A 22804-nucleotide genomic window follows, 5' to 3' on the forward strand; every position below is an offset into this window, starting at 1 on the left:
AGGCAGGGAGCTTTCCCCTGTATATGGATTCTCCTGTTCCCCAGAGCTGGCCTGCCTGAGGGATTGTGGCCACCTGTCCAAAGTTATGTGTTGAGAATGTGGAGCTGAGGCCCACACAAGGCAGTCTGGCTCCGGGACTCGGGCTCAGGCTGTGGCAGCCATCCCACCAGGTGGTGACCACAGACACTGACCAACAGCCGAGCTTTCTATTTCTTGTTTAGCCTCATTTATCCTCTTCTTAAAAAAATCTAGCAAAATGAATTAAAAGCAACTAATAAAGCATCCACATTTGAAGAAGAAAAATTAAATAAATGAATAATTCAATTCAATTCAATAGCAATTTTCCCTGGTACTGTGATAAGGGTTGTTTCTTGGGGGTTGGGGAATAACCACATCATTTTTCCTATTTTATAAATGATCAATATATCTATCTAGATTCATAATTGTCACTCAAGACTATTTTTCCATCATCCTCTGTGCTGGATATATATATAGAATTTGGTTGCTAAGATGTGGTGACAAGTAGTGGTGTTTTTTTTGTTTGGTTTTTTTTTTTTTTTTTTTGCACTTTTGGCTGAGGCTGGGTTTGAACCCACCACCTCCAGCATATGGGGCCAGCGCCCTACTCCTTTGAGCCACAGGCACTGCCCTGTTTGTTTGTTTTTTGAGATAAAGTCTCACTAAGTCATCCTCAGTAGAGTGCCATGGTGTCACAGCTCATAGCAACCTCAAACTCTTGGGCTTAAGCTATTCTCTTGCCTCAGCCTCCCAAGTAACTGGGACTACAGGTGCCTGCCACAACATCTGGCTATTTTTTTGTTGTAGTTGTCGTTGTTTAGCAGGTCCGGGTCGGGTTAGAACCTGCCACCCTCGGTGTAGGTGGCTGGTGCCCTAACAGCTGAGCTACAGGGGCCGAGCCTAGTTTGTTTTTTTTTTTTCTCTCTTTCTTTTGAGACAGAATCTCACTTTGTCACCCTCAGTAAAATGCTGTGATGTCATATCTCACAGCAACCTCAAACTCTTTGGCTCATGATCCTCTTATCTCAGCCTCCTGAGTAGCTGGGATTATAGGTGCCTGCCACAACATCCAGCTATTTTTTTTTAGAGATGGTCTCACTCTGGCTCAGGTTGGTCTTGAACCTGTGAGGTGAGACAATTCACCTGCCTCGGCCTCCCAGAGTGATGGTATTACAGCCGTGAGCCACTGCACCCGGCCTTTGGTGACAATTAGTGAAGGATCTTGAGAGGTGTCAGGTCCAGAGCAGAGATGATCTTACGTTTTGGATATATTTATGAGAAAAAATCCATAACCAGGCAACTGTTGATTCATTATTTGTACCTAATACCAGTGCTTTCCCTTTACCTTATAGTTTGTATTTTGCAAAATACTTTTGCATTTAGTTCATTTGCAATTAAAATTTAACATATTATGTCAGTCTTGTCTCCCAAAATTTCACTTTACTCAGCAGCAAATATCCTGTCAGTTTGCTGTGAGGACAATTGGATTTTTTTTTTTTTTTTTCTGCTTCTCACACTGGTATAAAATGCCCCTTGACACTTCTGGCTTTTATGACTTGGGGTCAAGGTCACAAGACCTTCTCACCTGTTCATCATAACCAGGGACAGTACAACTCACAGTACAACAGCAGAGGTCAGTTTATGGATATTGCGAAAGTAATTAGATGATCTTTCCCACAAAAGTTGCTAATTTGCATTAACGATTTGTTTTAAAAGGTTTGTGAGCAAACCCTCCCCGATCCCCATCACCAAATCTGAACTCACCTGTATCTGTACATGCTCTCTGCCAAGTGGGGAGGTGGACTGGGCCCTTGTGCCAGAACTGATCCTGTCCTCTTACCACTCAGGGATTGGGCTCCTGGCTCTTTCTTCAGTATTGTCATTTTTTCCCAGCTTTACCAAACGATTCAGGTCCTTTATGTCCCAAAGGCTTTTCTCTTCTATCTTAAAAGAAACTGTCTTTTGACCTCACCTGCCTTCTGGGCTTCCTTTTATAGCAAGACCTCTAGGAGCCCACCCTAGCCGTTGCCTCCAATTCTCAACTGGGTCCTTATCAAGGACACTGGGGGCTTCAAGCTGCCAAAGCTATGTTTCTTGAATGCCCATTGTGACTCCCCACCAATGGTGGGGAGCTCTGCCTGGGACGTGCCCACCCCACCATCCTGTTCCTGCTACACTCCTAGAATCCCTTCATAGCCTGCATAGAGGACTCCCAGCCCCTTGTACTGTCCTCATCATTAGCTCTGCACTGACCTCTGTCCCCAGGCCACACCTGTGCAGCCTCTCACACATTCCCATTCCTTGTTTGACATCCCCATAAAGACATTGCAACTGTCACTTTCAATTTACCAAGAAGACAAAAACTCTTCACTCTTTCCCCCTCTTAGCCTCTTCTAATCATATATGCAGAAATTCAAGCCAAAAACACGTCTTTCATAGTTTCTCTGTTTCTCCCAACACCAACATTCAAATACCAGCAAGACTGAATGTTCTATTTCCAACACCAATTCCTACCATTGCCACTGTACATCACCTCACAATTGCCTTGTCTTGCCAAGCTGCCCGCTGTTTCTCATCTGGAGCACAATAACAGCCTTGGAAACCTTTGCTCCACTTCGGTGGCAGCCTCCCCACCACTTGCTCTCTACCCACAGCCAGAGCAATCTTGACAAAGCACGACTGGATGGCTATTTTCCACTGCAAGGACCTCTAGAGGTTGCTGTATCTGCATACACCCAGCCTGTGAGCTGGAAAGACACTGTCTTTCTCTTTAACTTCCCCAAACAGACTTGCCTGATAGGCGCCAGCCACATCCACCTTCTTTCTGCTACTACTTTGGTACAAGGAGTTCAACTGAAATTCACATGAAGGCAATATAAAGAGCAAAAGGGCAGCCTCCTGTGTTTGCCCCCCCTTGAGTGAAATGCTCAGAGGAAAGCCTTAAGACACTTCTAAAATAACTACTCTAATTCTAACTAGAATAAGAAATTAATTTTTAATGACAGACTATATTTGGTTCAGAAGTTACTTCATGCCTACAGGAGGAAGACCCTCAGAAAACTGGATTGTAACACTGATAGATTTTCTTAAGGATTCAACCTCAAAAAAGTACTAGATTTAGGAAAATTCTGCTATGTTTCCATTAAAATCCCTGATTTAGCTCTACTTTTATAATGGTTACTAAAAACATAAATTCCTTTAGGTAAAGTAAATAAACTAAAAACTACATACTTTAAATTAAAATTACTTTTTTTCAAATGTGCCAAGTATTACAGTCACAAAAGTCAGAGAGTTATCTTGTACTATTCCTAGTGAGGATCACCAAAATGTGAATCCAAGAACTATACAATCTAATGAAATAAATAATAAATATTTCTAAGCCCTAGGGAATAAATGTCACAGAAATGGTGTGCATATTAAAAACATAGCATTTCAGAAGAAACATTAAATATTTAATATTAACTTCCTTACTTATATAATAGTGGGCTGTATTCTCATTGGATATGAGAACAGACATATAAGATAACAGAAGGTTAGACTTAAAAACACCAGTAAAATACCAAAAGAACATTGTGTCTGAAAGAGCATCATAATTACATTCCCATCTGCTGGGGTGAAATTCTTTTATTTTAACTAACAATTAATAATGGTTTCTGATAATCATTTTTAAGTAATTAAATTACCTATATAAAAAATACATACATTGAAAGGAAATGGTTTCTCAAGTTTTTTTTAAAAATTAAAAATACTGTGATTTAGCTTAAGAAACATTTTGCAGAGTAGGGCTTTGAATTCTTTGGATAACACATGTGGGAGTTACTGACTGCTTCTGGATTTTGAGTTGAATGTGGAATTCCTTATCATCTGTGAGTCTGTCATGAATTGGAGAAAGAGATCGTGGGCCTGATCAATAAATCTTAGTTTCAATTTCTCACTAGAAGTGTTATGTGAGGTTTATGAAATATATGAGATGTTTTATAATTACTTTTAGATAAACAGGACAAATCAGAGAGGTCAGATACTTGTGTGTAAACGTCTAATCTGAGGTTGGAAGGGAATGCCGCTCTTGATTTCAACCAGGACTATAGATTTCTGGGTGATTTCTCTAATCATGTGATCTCAGTGAGAATTGGGAGGACACCTGTAGCTCTAGTTATCAGGGGCTTCCAGGGTGGCTAGAGTGTGCTCTGGCCCACCCTGCACTTTCCACATCATCTCCTTGCCCCTCTCCACTTTAACCAGTTAAAGACACTATTTAGTAAAAACAGTGTGCCTGCCCACAGGCCATGCCCTTGCTACCCCCTTCCTCCAGCTGGTATGCCAGCTCTGCTCCTTTCTAGAAATTCAGAAGCAAAATCACATTAAATGATCAGAATACAATCTTTTAAAAAAATCATTCTCCTCAGACATCCCATGTCAAAGCCCATAGTACAAGGGTGCTCTAGGTTAGAGAAGAGGTGGCAAGCAGGTGCAGTGGCCTTGCAGACAAACTGGGCAGTGCCTCTCTGCTTTACACATTGAATTCTGCACAAGCTTACCTTCAAAGAAAGGATTCTGAGAATGAAAAATATCTTCAAACCACCATGCCAGGTAATGCAAACCCATTACAGAGATACCCATACACACACACACACACACACACTCTTTTGGTGTGCTGTAACACTAATTACTTTCTGAGAAATTTAACAAGTAATTTTCCTTGAAACATGCTCTATCAAATTACCAAATAACAACATTTTTAAGAAATGCATATTCTTAAAATGGGAGAAAACTACTATTGCTTAAGCAATGTTACCATCCACACGATCAGGAAAGTAGCCCTGAGTAATACAGATGTGAAGATCTATGCTACAGAATGCACCTCTTTTCTCATGTGTTCTGAAGGGTGCACATTTTAAGACATTCTGTTCTTGCTGTTATTCCCATGGAGGAGATTACTTACCATAAATATTTTTCTCTACTGTTGCTATCTGAGAAACTGCTTAACTGTTCATTTAAGAACACATGCAGGAGAAAGGCATGCTATCAACATTTCTAGAAAGCATGTTGTCTTCCTGATTATCAGCCTTACCCATCCATTCAAAAAAGCATTTCTTATAATCTTATTGTCTTTAATACTTTTAACACAAATATTCTGATATAAAGTGGGCATTCCTCTTCAGCATTTACAGAGCTAGATCTCAAGGAAAGTTAATAATGAATTAGTATTAACATTGATTCTCAACATGCAACTTCATTAGAATTGTTTCCATTCTTTCACTACTTAAAATATTTCAGTAAGGGTTTGCTTACCTGGGAATATTCAAAGTCGGTGATAGGGGCTATGCTCTTGATGTAGTCTGATCGAAACTGGTTTTCAGGGTTGGCCAGTGGAACTGGAGGTATAATAGTACTCATCGCTGAAATAATTGTCTTAAATAGGGTGAAAAAATATGGATAAAGAGTAGTTAGGCTCCATGTGTGATAATCTAAAATATATAATTTTTGTCTACACAGGTTAAGTAAACTTTCTAGTAAACAAGCCCCCCCAAAAAAGTCCTTACCACAATAGCATCTTTAACATTTTTCCGTATGTCTAAAATTTTCTGCTTCTTTTCCCTGTATTGAAAGAGAATTTTTATTAGCTTAATTTACCCTTAGCACTGATTCCAGTCAATTGAGTGGGCTGCAGCACCAAGCTAGCCTGGTTCACTAGAGGGGAATGTCAGTTCAGGTTTGTACAGGTGTTATCTGGGAAAGGAAAATATCCTCTTTTTCTAATCTGTATTTTAAAAAAACTTGAAGGATACATTTTATAACTTATAGCTTTAAGCAACCATGTTTTGTTACCAAAGAAGTGGCAAAATCATTATGGATGTTGGATATAAACACAACTAAACAGTTATAAATATGTTTTACCTAAGTCTATCCATTTGTTAATAGTTATAAATGGAAATATATGCAAACAAAAGATACTGAAAGTGTACATTGAGATATTAAGCATGCTCAGAGCAATACCAATAATACAGACCAATATCCAAGAATATCTAATAAATCCTATTTAGTTAAATATTTTTAAAGTCACTACCAGAAGAAGGATTTGCTAAATATACCAAATTCAGCAGCAAATATCTGTTATTTTTCCCTTTACAGGTCTCCTCAATTATCAAGTAAACTGTTGAGAGAAAGCACTTCTGGAAAGGCCAGGAAAAGTTTACAAGCAATTTGGATGCAGAACGGAAATCGATCATTCTTACTCCGGATTAAATCCATTGACGTGCAGGATCCTCATCTGTTTGACAATAGTGCTTTTCCCAGACTCGCCAGCCCCTGAAAACAAGCAAAAAGAACGCTGTAACCTGCACCCGCTCACAAGTCTCGAGCACCACCAGGCCCGGCAGCCGTCGGGGCTCCGCCGCCCGGTAAGCGCTGCGGGCCGGGCCCTTCTCCGCGGGGCCAGGAGCCACCGCACCCCGGGCTTACCCAGGAGCAGCAAGCGGTGAGTGGCTTTGTAGGCCAGGCGCTCTTTCTGCAGCTGCTTCTCGATCTTTTTGTTGGCTTCGCGTCGTTCTTTTTCATCGACGCCCTGGTCTTCTGCTGTCTTGCTGTTGCCCAAACACCCCATGCTTGCCTGCTCGATGGCTCTAGGCACAGTCAGGAATGTGCGCGCAAAGTAAAAGCCACGCGTGGATGCCGCAGGCTCTGCGATGGCCGCTGCCCTCGCTGCTGAGAGAGGCCCAGGTCTCTCGGCGCTTCTCGGTCAGAACAGGACTTTCTTCTCCCTCCCCGCCCGCCGCAAACTCCCAATTGAAAAGGCTGTAAGGAAAACGCGCGGAACGAAAGGCTTTAAAAAATGTAATTATTTTAAAGATCTGCTGGGTAAACACTGTACAACTGAACCCAGCCGGGGGTGGCAAGGGAGCCGAGCTCTGCGGAAGATACTGGCGGTGGCGGCGAGTCCCCGGGCCCGCACTCCCCGCCGCGCTTGGCTCCTCCCAGCAGAGGCCCCAAGGAGCGGCGGGGTGGCCAAGCGCAGCACGTAGGGACAGAGCACAGAGCGCCACCAGGTCCCCACAGAGCGACTGTGGGCACCTAAGATGCCAGCTTGCGCTCCCCTCCCTGGCCCAGGCTCTGGAAGGGGAAGGGGAAGGGGACCTTGGCTCAGAAGCGGCCAGGTCTTGGGTCTCCGGCTCTCCGCTACCGATGCTGGAGACGTCGGGGAACCAGGATGGACCGGCCAGAGGAAGGGATGAAGAGAGTGAGGAATGAAAGAAGGGAGGAGGAAATGAGGAAGGGAGGGAGGAAAAGAGGGCGGAAAGGAGGGAGGGCGGGGCTCTTACTCGCTGGGGTCCGGGGTCGGGGCGCCACGGGCTCGGCTGAGCAGCTCCCTGGTACAGGAGCCCCAGCCCGAGAGGGAGTCTAGGCTAGCACCCCGTTGTCTCCGACACCTCCCAGCTGCGCAGCAGGCGAGGACTCGTGGGATCATACATATTCTATCAGGGAGGAGGGTCTCCAAGAGGCGCACCAGTCACACCGCTTTTGTTCCCTTCAGCTTCTAGACTATTCCAGCTCACCCACGCCACCGCCTCCCCAGCCTCCTGTCTTTACTTCCAGCCCCCGTTTCTTCCTTGCACTTCTCCCGAGCAGCTCTGCCACTTTTCTGGAGACACTACGGTCTCGAACTTGACACTGCAGCAGAGGAGCCAAAGCAGGCAAGAGACGGGCCCCTGCTGTCCTTGCTGAGCGCCCTCCGGAGCCGACGCAGCCTGCTGTACAGGGGGGCAGGGCCCTGGACGGAGGGGATGGAGGCCCGAGCGTTGGCTGGGCTGAAGTCGTGGGCGCCTGTACCAAGCGTGGAGGCCACTCTTGGGTGTGGGGGGCTGCTTCAGGCTGAGGGTCTCCGGGCTTCACGCTGCGCTCATCTTTTGCTCAGCCCCGTGATCAAGTCCCTCCTATTGCTGGGAGAGCACACCTCTTCCCCACCCCAGCCCCTGCGCGGTGCACTCTGTTCGCCTTCCCATCCACCAGCTCCTGCAGCAGCTTCGCTTCTTCCAGGTGGTTTCGTGCACACACGTTTATCTCTGCCACTTTCCACCTGATGCCCCTAGTTAGTCCTACCAGTGTTCCTCTGCCCACTGCAGCCAAGAATTGAAAAGGAACTCTCACTGCCTGAGAGTCTTACTTCCCGCCTCCTGTTCGCCTCTCAGCCCCTAGCAGCCTGGCTTTGGCCCACACCTATGTGGAAAATATGCTTACCAAGGGCACCCATCAGATAAATTTGATCTTTATTTTGACTTTTCCGGAGCACCTAAGCTAACTACTCCTGGAGATCCTTCTTGACCCCGGGCTTCCCTACATGGCCCTTTGGGGATTAGGCTGGTCCTCTGGGCTCCTTCCCCATTGTAAGGGGGGCTTGGTGGGGAGTCTTAGCCCCAGCACATCCTCTCCTCTCACATGGGCTCCTGACTGTGTCCTCCATACTCTGCACGCAGGTTCTCCCTAAGTCCTCCCTGGAAGTCCAGCCAGCTTACCCTACTGATTACCACTGTCCCCACACACTCCCTCCATGTGCCTCGATGATACTACAGGTGCACTTTGCCAAAGACTAGTTCGTCCTGGTACTGCCCCACAGTTTCTACCTGCTCCCTCCCCTTTCTTTGGAGGAAGGGCCTTTGATTTTCCAAGCCAGAACCATAGGAGTCATTCCAGACTCTTCTTTTTTTCTTGCGAACCCAAACAGTTACTGTGTTCTGTCAATCTTTAGGTCTTTTGCCTAAATATCCTTTCCATCCCATCTTCCATAGCCATGGTCTTAGATCACTAATTCCATGCTAGATTCCAGTGGCAGCCTCCTGACTATGCCCACCGGCTCCCATCTTACTTTCTCTAGCACACCCTGCATAGTGTGTACCCAACTATGTCACTGTCCCCATCCTCCAGAAAGCCCTGGCATGGTCCTTCAGCGAGGTACAAACTCCAATTCCTGCTCTGCTCCATCCTAATCCTAGTAGTTCCTGAAGAGGCTGAAACAGATGCCTAGGCTGCTCCTCTTTCAGGAATACCTGGGGCCCTCTCCCTGTCTGGATCAACTTCTAGTTATTCTAGCAGCTGAAGCTGGGTCTCACTGCTTTCCTCACAGCTAAGGTTAGGCGCCCCTACTCCCTGGTATCACCTATCACCTTGCTTGCAATGGTTTGTTTACTGCTCCATCAAAACACCAGACACTGGACCTCTTGAGGCAGGGCTGAGTACCTGCTGCACACGTGCCTAGAGACACTCTGTGAATTTTGTGTTGAAAGGATGAGTGAATTCATGAAAATCGAAGATAACTCCAGCTCAAGATACAACTTCTCATGAAAAGAATTTCATAATCAAATTTTAAATTCACAAAATACTTGTCCAGTTTAGCACTATATTAAAAATAAGAAAACTTTTTTAAAACAAAAGCAACTGATTACTCTTTTTGACACAGAGGCAAAATATAGTCATATGCCATTCTGAGCAAGGTCAAAAGTTCTAGTCTTGTGGGAGAGGATAATTTAGCACAGTCCCACAGCTCACACCTTGTGAGCGTGCCAACACACACGCACACGTGCCCACATCAAACACACACACACACACACACACACGTGCCCACATCAACCCCACATGTACTATGGCTAATGGGGTGGAGAGAGGAGAGGAAAGTTCTTTTTAAAAAGCTTAGTGTAGGGCAGTGCCTAAGCTAAGCCTACTCTGTGGCTTAGGCTTCAGGAGTAGGGCACCAGCCCCATATATTAGAGGTGGCAGGTTCAAACCTGGCCCTGGCCAAAACCTGAACCCCCCCCCCAAAAAGCTTAGTGTAGATGTTTATAAGGATTTGTTAATATTTTTAATGCCAGTATTCCAATAAACTATTGGAAAGAAGAGGACAAAACAAATCCCACTAAAGCATATGACAAGAGGATTAAGTTATAAAGGAATCCAGAAGCCATACTGTTAAGGCAGCCTGATACCCTACAATATAGTCACCTTAAAAATATAGCAAAAGGTTTCCACTTGTTCACATTTAGAAATTAAGGATAAAGACAACTTTTTTATTTGAAATTTAGAAGGATTGGATAAACATGTGATAAAAACATTCCACAAGGTACCTAGTCGGTTAATGTATAAATAATACAGTGATATAATAGGTGCACTGTAAAATAGCTTCTAATTACTGAGTGATTGCTGGCACTGGATTAGATCCTTTCCACGGAGAAATTTATTTGGTATGTGCAGTTACTCTAAAAGGCAGGAACTACTGCCATCTTTTTACAGTGGGTGAGAGGCCTGAGCAAGAGGAGTTTCTGAGACAAGACTTGTAGCCTGGTGGCTGTGTCTACACAATACTCTACAGTGAGTGCTAGTGATGTGTAGCACTGCCAGCAGCAGCAGGTGGAGGCAGACTGGGATGGGCCCAGGCTGCACTGAAAAGTAGAGAAGGGACAAACCCCTCACATCCAGGGGCATTTGGAAGGCACAAAATTTGGGGCACAGGGGCAAAAACAAAACAGTGTTTTTTTTTTTTTTTTTCTCTCATACTGAGATTTAAGACATAGAAGGTGTCTCTGAAGTTCTAGTGAATTTAAAAATTTAATTATTTAAATTTCTTTTATAGTTAAGTTTTTTGAATTCTGCATAATGATCTAAAATTTTGGTTTGACCAGGCATGATGGCACACGTCTGTAATCCCAGCACTTTGGGAAGTTGATATGTGTGTGTGGGAGGGTGGGAGTGGGCACTCGATTGAACCCAGGAGCGGAGGCTGCAGTGAGCTGTGACCATATACTGCCCTCCAACCTGGGTGACAGAACAAGACCCTATCTCCAAAAAGAAAAAAGAAAAAAATTTATTATTTTGATTTTGGTTTCTTCAGTCCTTCTGATTAAAGATGGCAAATGTTGAAAAAAATTACCTGGTTAGCTGAACTCAGGCTATAATAGTGGTAAAAAGAAAATTTATTTTCCATTTTAAAGAAGCTCTCCACAGAAATTAACACTAGATGAGAAAGTTCAGTTCATGATAGGCCTAGATCCAAGAGATGCTCATCATGTCTGAAGAACGGCCACAGCGATGCCTAGTACAAGATAGTGGATACACCAAATTTGAAATAAAAAACTTAATACCTGGTTTTCTGTAGTCTTTACTCTTTGAAGGTTATTACAAATTAAAATGATAAAGTTTTAAAAGAAGAAGACCAAAACTTTATGAAAGTGGAAAAGTTGATAATTTAGTGCACTGACCATGCTCCAGAAGCTTCAGCCACCAGCATCCTCAGGGTGGCAATCCAGCCAGAGCGCCCAGCTGGGGAGTGCTGTGTGTGGGCCTGAGAGACATGCTGCTCTTTTTCTCTGTGTCTTGGTAGAAATAACTTGTGCAGAATGAACTTCATCATTCATTTTTAGCAGCAGAGATTACTCTGTGACCTAATCATTTGAAAAAAATCATGGTAATTTGTTTTACATTTTTTCATAGAAAGGCAGGGAGATATTTTCTATTTCCATTTTCTGTATGTGACACTCTGTGAGGAAATCCTTAAACAGTCATTGAAATAATTTATCTTCTTTTTTCCCTTACTAAGTAACATTAGTTTTCAGAAGTGCCATCCATAAAGGATAGTAAAACGCTCTTCTTTACTGACAGCTTTAAAAACCAAGATAACAACAAATCATTAGGAAAAGTATGTTAAATGTTTCTGAATCCACTCCTTGTCTAAGACCCAGGATTGAAATATTTCTTTCAGAATACTCACCATGGTGCCACAGATAGTAATTTAATTACTGTGTTAAAAGGTTAAGGTGGAAAGGCCACAAATACAGTAAAACAAAACAAAATATCATGCAAAACATAATAGAGGGAATACTGCAAACAGAATGGAGCCATCAAAGCCTTATAGTTCAAAAAAGTCTGTGAAAATCACCAAACTGGATCTGGTTAGAAGGCAAGGGCAGCTTTGGGATTGTGGACACATTTTAAAAGAAACAGGACACATAAGAGTTGCACTTAAAATATTTTTTACAGGCTTGGCACCTGTGGCTCAAGCAGCTAAGGAGCCTGCCAAACAACAATGATGGCCGCAACCAAAAAATAGCTGGGCCTTGTGGTGGGTGCCTGTGGTCCCTGCTACTTGGGAGGCAGAGGCAGGAGATTTGCTTGAGCCCAGGAGTTGGAGGATGCTGTGAGCTGTGATGCCATAGCACTCTACCTGGGGTGACAGCTTGAGGCTCTGTCTCAAAAAAAAAAAAAAAAAAAATATATATATATATTGTACAAACCAGAAATCAAATAAGGTGCTCAGTGACTAAGAGGAGGCTATGACTGAGAGTTTAAGTCAGCAGTCCTGTCTGTCTCATTCTGCTGGTTACCTCAAGTACCCAGTTACATTCTGGACTGTCACAGGGATTCAAACACATGTTGTTTAGCTTATATGTTTTAATAATTAAGTTTCAAAACTAACCTAATCAGCTTTAAAGGTATTTCTTTCTTTACTAATTAATAAACATCAGATGAAGTAAAATGCAAAAATTTTGCAAACAAATTTATCATGCATGAAAAAAGCTTACATCTTATGGCGTATTTTATGATTAAAAAAAAAACTTTTAGCCCTTAGGGATGGTTCTAGGTACTATGAGTTTTCTAGGCCTCAAATTATTAAATTTATTAACACTGTCTATTTATAAAGTGAGTCAGACACCACAAAGTCCCTTGATTTGGAGTAAAAAAGAGACACAAACAATGTGTTCTGTATCATAAATGGTGACAGCGAGAGCTTCTGTGGCTATCAGAGGTCTCGTGGCAGAACTCTGACCCCAGCACCCAACATAGTGTCAGTCCTAGAACTAACACTCTCATTTAACATTGGACTTTGGTAATGTCTGTGCACCTCACAGCTGTTCTCATGTTTTAAGCAAATTAAGTGACAATATACCCTAAGGAAAGATGGTTAATAGAATCCAATTTCATGTCTAGTACAACACAGATTCATGTAATTGAATTCATGTTTATTCCTGCTCACAGGCCACCACTGACAGAAATATATTTTCCAGAAAAGATAAGAAAATGATGACCAATTTCTTACGTTCCTGAACAGTTAGGAAAACAAGGCTAGTGTACTCTATTCACTCAGGGCAGCCTGATGATGTGTTTGAGCCAAAGGCTGAATGGTGTAGGAAGAGCTTGAGGGTATGTGTGGCCCAACAAAGGGAAAACCTTCATCAAGAAAAAGGGACCTGGGACCTGTATGGAAGAACGATGGGGCTGGACCACATCAAGAGAATGAGCACGTCTGAGATGAGGAAGAAGTAAAAGCGAAGGAAAGGGAATTGGCTTTGCCCCAGAGGAAGATGGGCGGATAGTAAAAATTCCATCTCAGAGGCAGGGTGAACCAGGTGCGTCCCAGAACACACGTATTTTTAGGATGACAGATTTTTCCCAGGAGTTGTGCAGTTTAGGGTCTGTTGAGCAAGAATGCCAGGGTTCAAACCTGCCTCTGTGGAATGCTCAGGACCCTTCTCACCTCATAGGATTGTGGGGGAGAATTATGTGAATGAATTCTTCTTATTAATCCCTGGCAAGCAGCAAGCTCCTGTAAGTGGAGAGTAGTAATTATTATCGACATTCAGTATGGATTCAGCAGATACACATCCACTTTGTCCCTCTACCACAGGCAGCCTGCAGATGGCCTTGAGGAGCTCCCAATTTCTTCCACTAGGCAGACAAACAGACACAGAACTCTGCATATGCAACAGAGATTTATCAGGGACCAATTACCTACATTCACTGAGTAAAGTTCGAGCTGCAGATTGGGAATGTGAAGGCAAGAAAACATCTTAGAAAAACTGTACAAAATGCAATGTGATGGATAAGTGGGTAAACAAAATGTGATGTGCATTATTCACTTTTAAAAAGGAAGTTCTAGCTTTAAGCTTCAGCATGGATGAACCTTTAAGATCTCATGCTAACTACTGTATAATTCCATATATATGCGGTATCTAGAGTAGTCAAATTCACAAAGGCAGTAAACAGAACAGTGGTAGTGGGGGTGGGGGAGAGGAAAATGAGGGGTTACTGTTTAATAGGTGCAGAGTTTGGGTTTGGGAAGATTACAAGTGCTGGAGATGGATGGTCATAATGGTTACACAAAATTAATGCCAATGAACTGTGCACTTAAAATGGTTAATGTGGTAAATTTATGTTATGTATATTTTACCCAAATATAAAAATGCATATGTAGAACGCTCAAAACAATAGTGAGTCTTCTGACGACAGCCCAGCACCTTGAAATTTCTTCTGGCCAAAATTGCAACAAAAAATAGCCAGGCGTTATGGCAGGCACCTGCAGTCCCAGCTACTTGGGAGACTGAGGCAAGAGAATCACCTAAGTCCAGGAGTTGGAGGTTGCTGTGAGCTGTGACGCCACAGCACTCTACCCAGGGCAATAAAATGAGACTCTCAAAAAGAAAAAAAAGAAAATTCTTGTTCTTGGACACATTGACTGCAATTCTAGATTCCCACCAGCAGGTAGAAATGTAGAGCCAGTAGAACAGAGGAAGGCTCCCAACTTTAAAGCAATGCATTTCATTCATTCATTCAAGTATATTTTGAGTGCCTACATGGTGTATTACTATGTCTTGAGATTATACAAATAAATATTGTCCCTGATCTCAAGTACTTTAATAGTCTAGTGTCAATTCTAAAAGTGAAGAAAAATAATTGTTTCCTTTTCTAGAGAAATTTATGCCCATCTTTGTAAGTCACCCTTCATCTTAATTTTTCTTTCTCTTCACTTTTTTTATTTGTTAGAGATGGGGTCTCATTTTTGCTGAGGCTTACATCTTATGGAAGTATGCATGCCTGGTCATTTAATTTCTAAAAGACATGGCAATGGGCTGGGTGTGGTGGCTCATGCCTGTAATCCCAGCACTATGGGATACTGAGGTGGGTGGATTGTCTGAACTCATGAGTTCAAGTCCAGCCTAAGCCACAGTGAGACCCTGTCTCTAAAAATAGCTGGATATTGTGGCAAGTGTCTATAGTCCCAGCTACTTGGGAGGCTGGGGCAAGAGAATCGTTTAAGCCCAAGAGTTTGAGGTTGGTGTGAGCTGTGACGCCATGACACGTTCTACCAAGGGTGACAAAGTGAGACTCTGTCTCAAAAAAAAAAAAAAAAGTCACTGAAATGAGGCTGGGCACAGTGGCTCACGCCTGTAATCACAGCAGTTTGGGAGGCTGAGGTGGCAGCTGCTTATAGTCCCAGCTACTTGGGAAGCTGAGGCAGGAGGATCACCTGAGCCCAGGAATTTGAGGTTGCTGTGAGCTGGGATGATACCAGAGCACTCCAGCCTAGAAAACAGAGTAAGACACTGTCTCAAAAACAAGAAAAGGACACTGACATGTATTGGAAGCAGAGGCAGAGGGATCACTTGAGGCCAGGAGTTCAAGACCAGCCTGAGGAAGAGTGAGACCCTATCTCTACCAAAAATAGAAAAAATCAGCCAGCTGTGATGGCACCTGCCTATAGTCCCAGCTGCTCAGGAGGTTAAGGGAGGAGGATTGCTGGAACCCAGGAGTTTGAGGCTGTAGTAAGCTGTGATGAGGCCACTGCACTCTACCCAGGGATGAAAAGAGTGAGATCCTGTCCACCTCCCAAAAAACAAAGTTACTGAAAGGTGCTTTATTTGCAGCATCTCATTTGAACATCACAAAATGCATTTTATTACCCCAAATTTGGTCTGAAGCTTACATGGGGTCCTAAAAGGGTAGAGTTCTGTCTGATTTCAAAGCCTGCACCCTTTCCAGGATGAACTCTTAGGCACCTATACACAATGAAGAAATTCAGACCACATTCTCTCTTCCACTAATTCCAAAAGGAAAAATCACATAAGCCTACCTCCTTTCCCCCTTAGATAGGCAGATTAATCTGCATGCAATGACTGATGAATTAATTACCTCTTTGCCCAGTTGCCTTAGCAACTGATTTCTTTTAGAATTTGGTTTAGTTACAGAGTTTAAAGCAACAGTATTCTTTATAATAGAATATCAAATTGCACACAAAATTAGATGTAACATAAACTTCTTACATTGCAGGTGGGAAGTATGTGCCTTTCCCAGAAAACTTGAAATGGCTTACCCTAAAACTTGCTGGGCTGTTGACACAGTACATTGGTACAGAGCTTAATGTTTGTCTGTATTGTCTGCATTGCTTGTATTTGTCATTTTTTTTTTTTTTTTGAGACAGAGCCTCAAGCTGTCCCCCTGGGTAGAGTGCCATGGCATTACAGCTCACAGCAACCTCCAACTCCTTGGGCTCAAGCAAGTCTCCTGCCTCCACCTCCCAAGTAGCTGGGACCACAGGTGCCCGCCACAACGCCCAGCTATTTTTTGGTTGCAGCCGTCATTGTTGTTTGGCGGGCCCGGGCTGGGGATTCGAACCCGCCACCTTAGGTGTACGTGGCTGGCGCCTTAGCCGGTTGAGCCACAGGCGCTGAGGCTTGTATTTGTCATTAAGACCCACTTAATAGATTTAAACTGTAAACTAAAGATTACTATTCAAAACGGATTCCTTCATTTTAGACAAATCCCAAATTAAGCTATATTATACAAGTGATGAAATGAAGAAATGTGTTGATGTTGTAAATGAGAGCCAGGATTTTCAGAAAGAAAGTGGAAACACGAATATGGAATGAGGGGAGAAAAGAAAAATTCTATGGGGGAGGACTGGAATTGCAGAAATCCATATGAATATGTGACTTCTAAGACACACATGGACATGTTCAAGATTCCTTCCACATATGTATGTGCCTGCCTGTGTGTGTTTACGTGCATGTTTCCTGCTTCTGTCTGCTGAAAATGCCAAGAAGCTAACACTCTCTGGTAGCAGTGAGCACAACCAGTGCCCAGACCTCAGTCTTCAATATTACTGACCACTCAAAGGAACCAGGGCTCCTCGGAGAAATAGTGGATTGGTGGCAGAGGGCAAGGTAGCTATGAGACAAATCTGTAACACTGTTAGGCCAGAGTAAGGACATGCTCAGAAAACATAGTGGGCACATCACTAGAACACAGGAGTCAGATTCAAGAGGCTCTCATTTGGCCTCTGACAGAAGCTCCCGTCCAGAAGGAAGGATAATGTCCAGAAAGTATCCAATTAAGCTGAAGACTGGGAGCTGAGCAGAGAAAGAAGAGTGATAACTGCAGGTCACCTCTGCTGAGGCAAGCTGCGACTCCAAGAAAGCAAAATTCAGGTACAAAATTCATCCCAAAGGAAAAGTGTCTGTCCTCTCCCTCAAGAAAGTTGTATTTTTTTTTTCTCTTCGTTTGCTCCTGTAGGTTTTCTACAGGTGAGCGATGAACTGAGGACCTCTTGCCTCACCCCACAGGTGAGAGCTGTAGGAAGTGGAGTCTACTTCCCCAGAGGAACCATGTTGTGACCCTGAGCACTCTCTTACCAGGCAGAAAAATTGAACTAACATTTTCCCTGCCATTCTGAACTTCCAGTCCATCCTTCCTTCCTTGCCTGATGAACCAGAAACCTAACACCTGCAGAGACTGTGGAAGGAGGCTCATGAGCAGTGCCCCCTGCCCTGCTGGACCAAGCGCTCCTCACCTCGCCTGGCCAGAGACTCTGGTCCTGCCCTGCTAGAGCTGCGCCTCCCACACCCTGCCCTGCAGGAGCCTTCGCGTTGCCCACTGGCCAGAGTCCTTAGCTGAGTGCTCTCCTTGTCCAAGTCACCAGGTGCCAGGCACTGCCAGATCTGTGTGCAGCATCCCCCACCCTGCTGCTGGATCCATGTGCTCCACGCTCTCAGAACTCCCTGGCTGTGGCAGTTGCCTGGGAGCTGCGCAGGGTCACTTCTCACAAAGATACAGCAGCAATAGAGCCATCTCGCCAGGGTCTAATCTTGGAGAGACACCTCCCCAACTCTGAGGACTGCCAGAGGAAACCTGAACTCGCTCTATAGGTATACTGGTGCTGCAGAGCAGCTGGGCAAAGGCGCAGTGGCTGAGGGAGAAAAGCATTTGCTGACTTGTTATGCTCATGATTAGACTGAGTTCAAGTGGAACACTCCCCAGTGGCTATTGAGTACCCAAAGCAGGCAGTCCTCAGCTCCTCCAGCTAGCTAGTGGCAGAGGCACTGGGTGCAGGGGCATTGACCTTCCTTTGACTCTGACAGGCAAAGCCCCAGCACATCTGCTTATTGGAGGGAGCAGGACCTCAGCCCTGTGGGGTCAACAGTGACTGGGTTTGAAAGAGGAACAAAGTGGAGAAAGAGACACAGCACCCTGGTCCAACTCTGTTACCAGGCAGGCCTTTCTGACTCCACAGAGCATCGGAGTGAGACAAATTTAAGCAACTAGTAGACCTCTGCCATCTAGTTGCTGGAGACCTGTCAAACTCTCCCAGTTGAGAGTTTGTACTGACTGGGTCAATTGGTTTGGAACTCCTAACTTGGGCCAATCACCCAAGAACACTCTTGTGCTCCATGTGCTCCCTGGTTAAGTGATAATGGGAAGGGTTGATTTTCCTCTTCCAGTTGTTGTCCATGGGGGGTGGAATGGGGTGTCTTAGTTGCTTGTATTTCTGCACAGCTAAGACTTCACCAGAGTCACTGATCCACTAGGATTGGACAAGATCCAGCAGAACACAAGATAGAGCCACCTAACCCCACTACACCAAGCAGGTTACCTCAGCCTCAAACTGTAATACCATATGGGTCCTTTGCAAAGCTATAGAGGAAGAAGCTGTAGTCATCAGTCCCAGATCCTTGACAAAGGGCTGGTTAACCACAACTCCAGGAACTCCCAATCCAACTTCACCTTACCTGCCCATCTAGCCAATGGTGAAAAACAATCATGAGGCGGAATCAGCGGAAAAACTCTGGCAACATGAATAATCAGAGTAGATCAACTCCTCCAAGGAATGATATGGCAGAAACAGCACAAGATCCCATTCATAAGCAACTGGCTGAGATGTCAGAAATCGAGTTCAGAATCTGGATAGCAAATAAGATCAACAGAATGGAGGTAAGGATGGAATTAGAATTTCAAGGAGTAATTCAAAAGATATCTCAAGAATTCAACAAATCCAAAGACAAAATCACCAAAGATTTTGACACATAGATGCAAAAACTTTCATCCCTCAAAGATCTAAGAAATACAGTAGAATCTCTCAGTAACAGAATGGAGCAGGCAGAAGAAAGGATCTCTAACATTGAAAACAAAGCTTTTGAACGCTCCCAAATGCTCAAAGAGGAAAATAAGTGGTGAACAAAAATGGATCATTCTCTCAGAGAGCTCTGGGATAATTCAAAGAGATCTAATATTCGCCTTATAGGAATTCCTGAAGGTGACGAGGTTGCTGTGAAGAATACAGATATTTTACTTGACGAAATAATCAAAGAGAATTTTTCAGACATGCCAAGAGATTCTGAAATTCAGATAGTAGACAGTTTCAGAACACTGGCACTATTAAACCCAAATAAAAATTTTCATAGACACATTATAATTAGCTTTGCCAAAGTTAATATGAAGGAGAAAATTCTGCAAACAGCCAGATGTAAGAAAACCATAACCTACAAAGGGAAGAACATTAGAATGACTGCAGATCTCTCTGCTGAAAACTTTTAAGCTAGAAGAGGGTGATAATTGACCTTTAATCTCCTTAAACAAAATAACTTTCAACCCAGGATACTGTATCCAGCTAAACTGAGTTTCATCTATGATGGAGAAATTAAATACTTTAATGACATTCACATGTTGAAGAAATTTGCCATAATTAAACCAGCTCTCCAGGATATTCTCAGACCTATCCTCCATGATGACCAGTGCAAACTTCCACCACAAAAGTAAACTCACTCAGAAACTTTTGATCAAATTCCAACTTCCACAGTGGTGAAAGGATTAAAAATGTCCACTGGACTTTGAAAATCTCAATACTCCAAATACTATCTGGCTTATCAATACTCTCAATTAATGTGAATGGCTTAAATTGCCCTCTAAAGAGGCATAGGTTGGCCAACTGGATACAAAAACTCAGGCCAGACATCTGTTTCATTTAAGAATTTCACCTTACCTTAAAAGATAAATTGAGACTCAGGGTGAAGGGATGGTTGTAAGGGTTAACAACTATATTACAACACATTCAAGTGAAAGTGCATCTTAGAAGGAGGCACCTAGCGACCTTGCTGATTAAGAAAAACGATACAAAAGACCAGAGGCGATTTAACACGTGCACACATTCCAAAGAAATTTACTCATATCACTCTCCACCTTCTTCCTACTTCATCTTCACAATACTAGCCTATCACAAACCAGGACTACATACACAACCAAATCTACAAGTACCCCTCGTTCCCCCACTAACTAAACCTATAAAACCCCCTACCTATTACAATAAACAGCTTCAGCTCAGTCCCTTTCCCAATGTGTCTGTCTTTGTCTTATTTGTTAATCCCCTTTCATACGCCGACTCCCCAAACCGCCGCCGCCCGCTGGTCGGGAGGCAGCAAGTGGAGGTTCCACCAAGATCGGAGTAGCTCCGGGAACAGGGAGCGAGACAGTCTTCGGACCGCGGAGGCGACGCACATAAGTCCGCAATCGGGGTAAGTGCACTACCCCCCCAAACGTCCTAGAGACCCCAAGCACCCTAAGATGGGTGGGCAACAAAGTAAATTAACAGTCAGCCTTAAGGTGCTGCTGAAGCAGCATGAAATAAAGGTCCATGAGTGGACCTTACAAAATTTTATAAGTTTAGTGTGGAAGAGTAGCCCGTGGTTTGCTTTTGGAGGGGCTTTAAACCCCCATAATTGAAAACATATAAAACAAGATTTAACAAATGAGTTAAAGCAAAAAAGTCCCCAAGGCTTCCCTACTTGGGCATTTTCTCTGTGGAGAGCGGTCCGAGACGCCCTCCTGGGCCCGGCTCAGGTCGCTCAAAAAAAAAAAGCTTCAGAAAGTGAAAAAAAAATTTCGAACGGGCACAGGCTGAGTGTCAGGAAACTCAAAACCCCCCTAAAGTTACTAAAGAGGCCAAAAAAACAAAACCAGCATCGGGGCCATTATACCCCAACCTTTCTTCCTTTAAATCCCCTAACTCAAACGATGAAGCAGAGACAGAGGGTGAAACAAAAAAGAAACTTATGGCCCAGTTAAAAAAAAAAATACAAGCTAAGCTGAGGAGGAAGTGCCAGTCTTCTCCTCCTCAATACACCAATAACCCCTTCCTGTCCATAAAAAACCCTCCTCCCATCGACCCAGGACCAAGTCCAAGGCTATTTTGAGCCAACCCATATGAGGAGTATAATAAAAAAAGCAGCGGCGGCATAAAATTCCTCGCAGCCCCTGTATTCAAGCAAAATCAACAAAAATACCATCAAACTATTCCTATTAAAAAGTTCAAACAGTTAAAAGAAACAGTCTCTATGTATGGTCCTCAATCTGCCTACATACAAAATTTCTGTGCTCTCTTTAACATAACACACATCACAAATATTCCTTATAATCCACAAAAACAAGGCATTATAAAACGTGCCCATCCTACCTACAAAACTTATCTTAAAAAAATAAAAAAGGGGGAACTTAGCCCCCTATGTCAACATCCTCAACAACTTAATTCTCTCATTCTATATATTATAAATTTTTTAAATCGAGACAAAGACGGCCTTAGCAGAGCAGACCGTCATTGGCAGTCCATTACACAGCCCCCAGCACTGGTAAAATGGAGGGATCCTCTAACAACTCAATGGCGAGACCCTGACCAATTAATAGCTCAGGTCAGAGGTTCTGTTTGTATTCTCCCAACAAATAAAGATGTCCCTGTTTGGGTCCCTGTTCGCTGTGTACGTCCTGTCGACACACCTATGGAGACTAACACAGACAGAGATAAACTGGGGAATAGTAAAGACTCCACCGGTATTCCTGACGATAAAATAAAATAGTCCCCAGTTCCCCACCCTTGTTACTTCTAATGCATCTACTAAACAGCCACATGTTAAGTCCTCACCCTTCGTTCCATTTAATGCCTCCTCATTTCCTTTAAAGAATACACTATGCTTTACTCACATTAATATTTCTAAAAATAATTCTTCTGCTCTTAATGACCCTAATACATACCCTTAATAATCTTAGTGCCTTAACAGTCCGAGCCCTAGATTCACAACAACAAATCAATACACATCTCAAATTAACTATACTAAACCTAACTCAACAAACCTTTCTATTACAAAAACAAGTAGATCTCCTCTGGAACCTACAAAGAGTCTCCTGCCTTCCTCCTTTCAATAACATATATATAACACCGTAAAAAATAAAAAATGCTTCTAAAACTATTAAAACCTTAAATAACTATATAAGGGAAGGATAGTCCCCCGCTTTTAATAACTACACCCACAACCTATTATATACTATTAAAGTTATAAATAAAACCAAAGTTCCAACTATCACAAAAGACACATTTCTTCATAGCCTCACTAGTTTCTGGTCTCTTATCAAATCATAAAGGAACACAGTCACAGTGTTCCTTCTTGTAAGTCTTATTAGCCTTGCCTTCCTCTGTGTTCTCTAAAAACGTGTGGTATCCACACAAAAACATCAGATTCTTTAACCTGAGCACTCCATAACCCTGCTAACGAAGTTTGAGTGTCTCTAATACACCACCAATTGTAGAGAGAGCTCTCCATGACGGGCAACTGGGAACACTGAGGAGGACACGACCTAAGACAGGCACTCCCCAGAGCAGGTAAGGGGAGGTAGCCAATGACGGGCAACTTGTCCCCAGGTCCCTGACCTA

General features: G+C 43.4%; 1 protein-coding gene across 3 annotated transcripts in view; it reads right to left on the reverse strand.

The window, feature by feature from the left end:
• The window catches only part of GNAL (G protein subunit alpha L), a 230983-nt gene that overhangs the window by 113079 nt on the left and 95100 nt on the right, over positions 1-22804 (reverse strand). Inside the window, exons 1-5 of one of the 3 annotated variants that reach the window (XM_003800475.2) lie at positions 7523-7553; positions 6481-6723; positions 6255-6327; positions 5562-5616; positions 5311-5430 (exon numbers count right to left, since the gene is read on the reverse strand). In XM_003800475.2, the coding sequence (XP_003800523.1) occupies positions 5311-5430; positions 5562-5616; positions 6255-6327; positions 6481-6622 (390 nt within the window). In that variant the 5' untranslated portion in view covers positions 6623-6723; positions 7523-7553. Of the gene's footprint in view, positions 1-5310; positions 5431-5561; positions 5617-6254; positions 6328-6480; positions 6868-7522; positions 7554-22804 lie in introns of those variants that run through there. The other 2 variants (XM_012811826.2, XM_003800476.2) reach the window with 2 other exon arrangements.

Source organism: Otolemur garnettii, unplaced genomic scaffold (assembly GCF_000181295.1).
Source record: "Otolemur garnettii isolate 467f Iridium unplaced genomic scaffold, OtoGar3 scaffold00176, whole genome shotgun sequence".
NCBI lineage: Eukaryota > Metazoa > Chordata > Mammalia > Primates > Galagidae > Otolemur > Otolemur garnettii.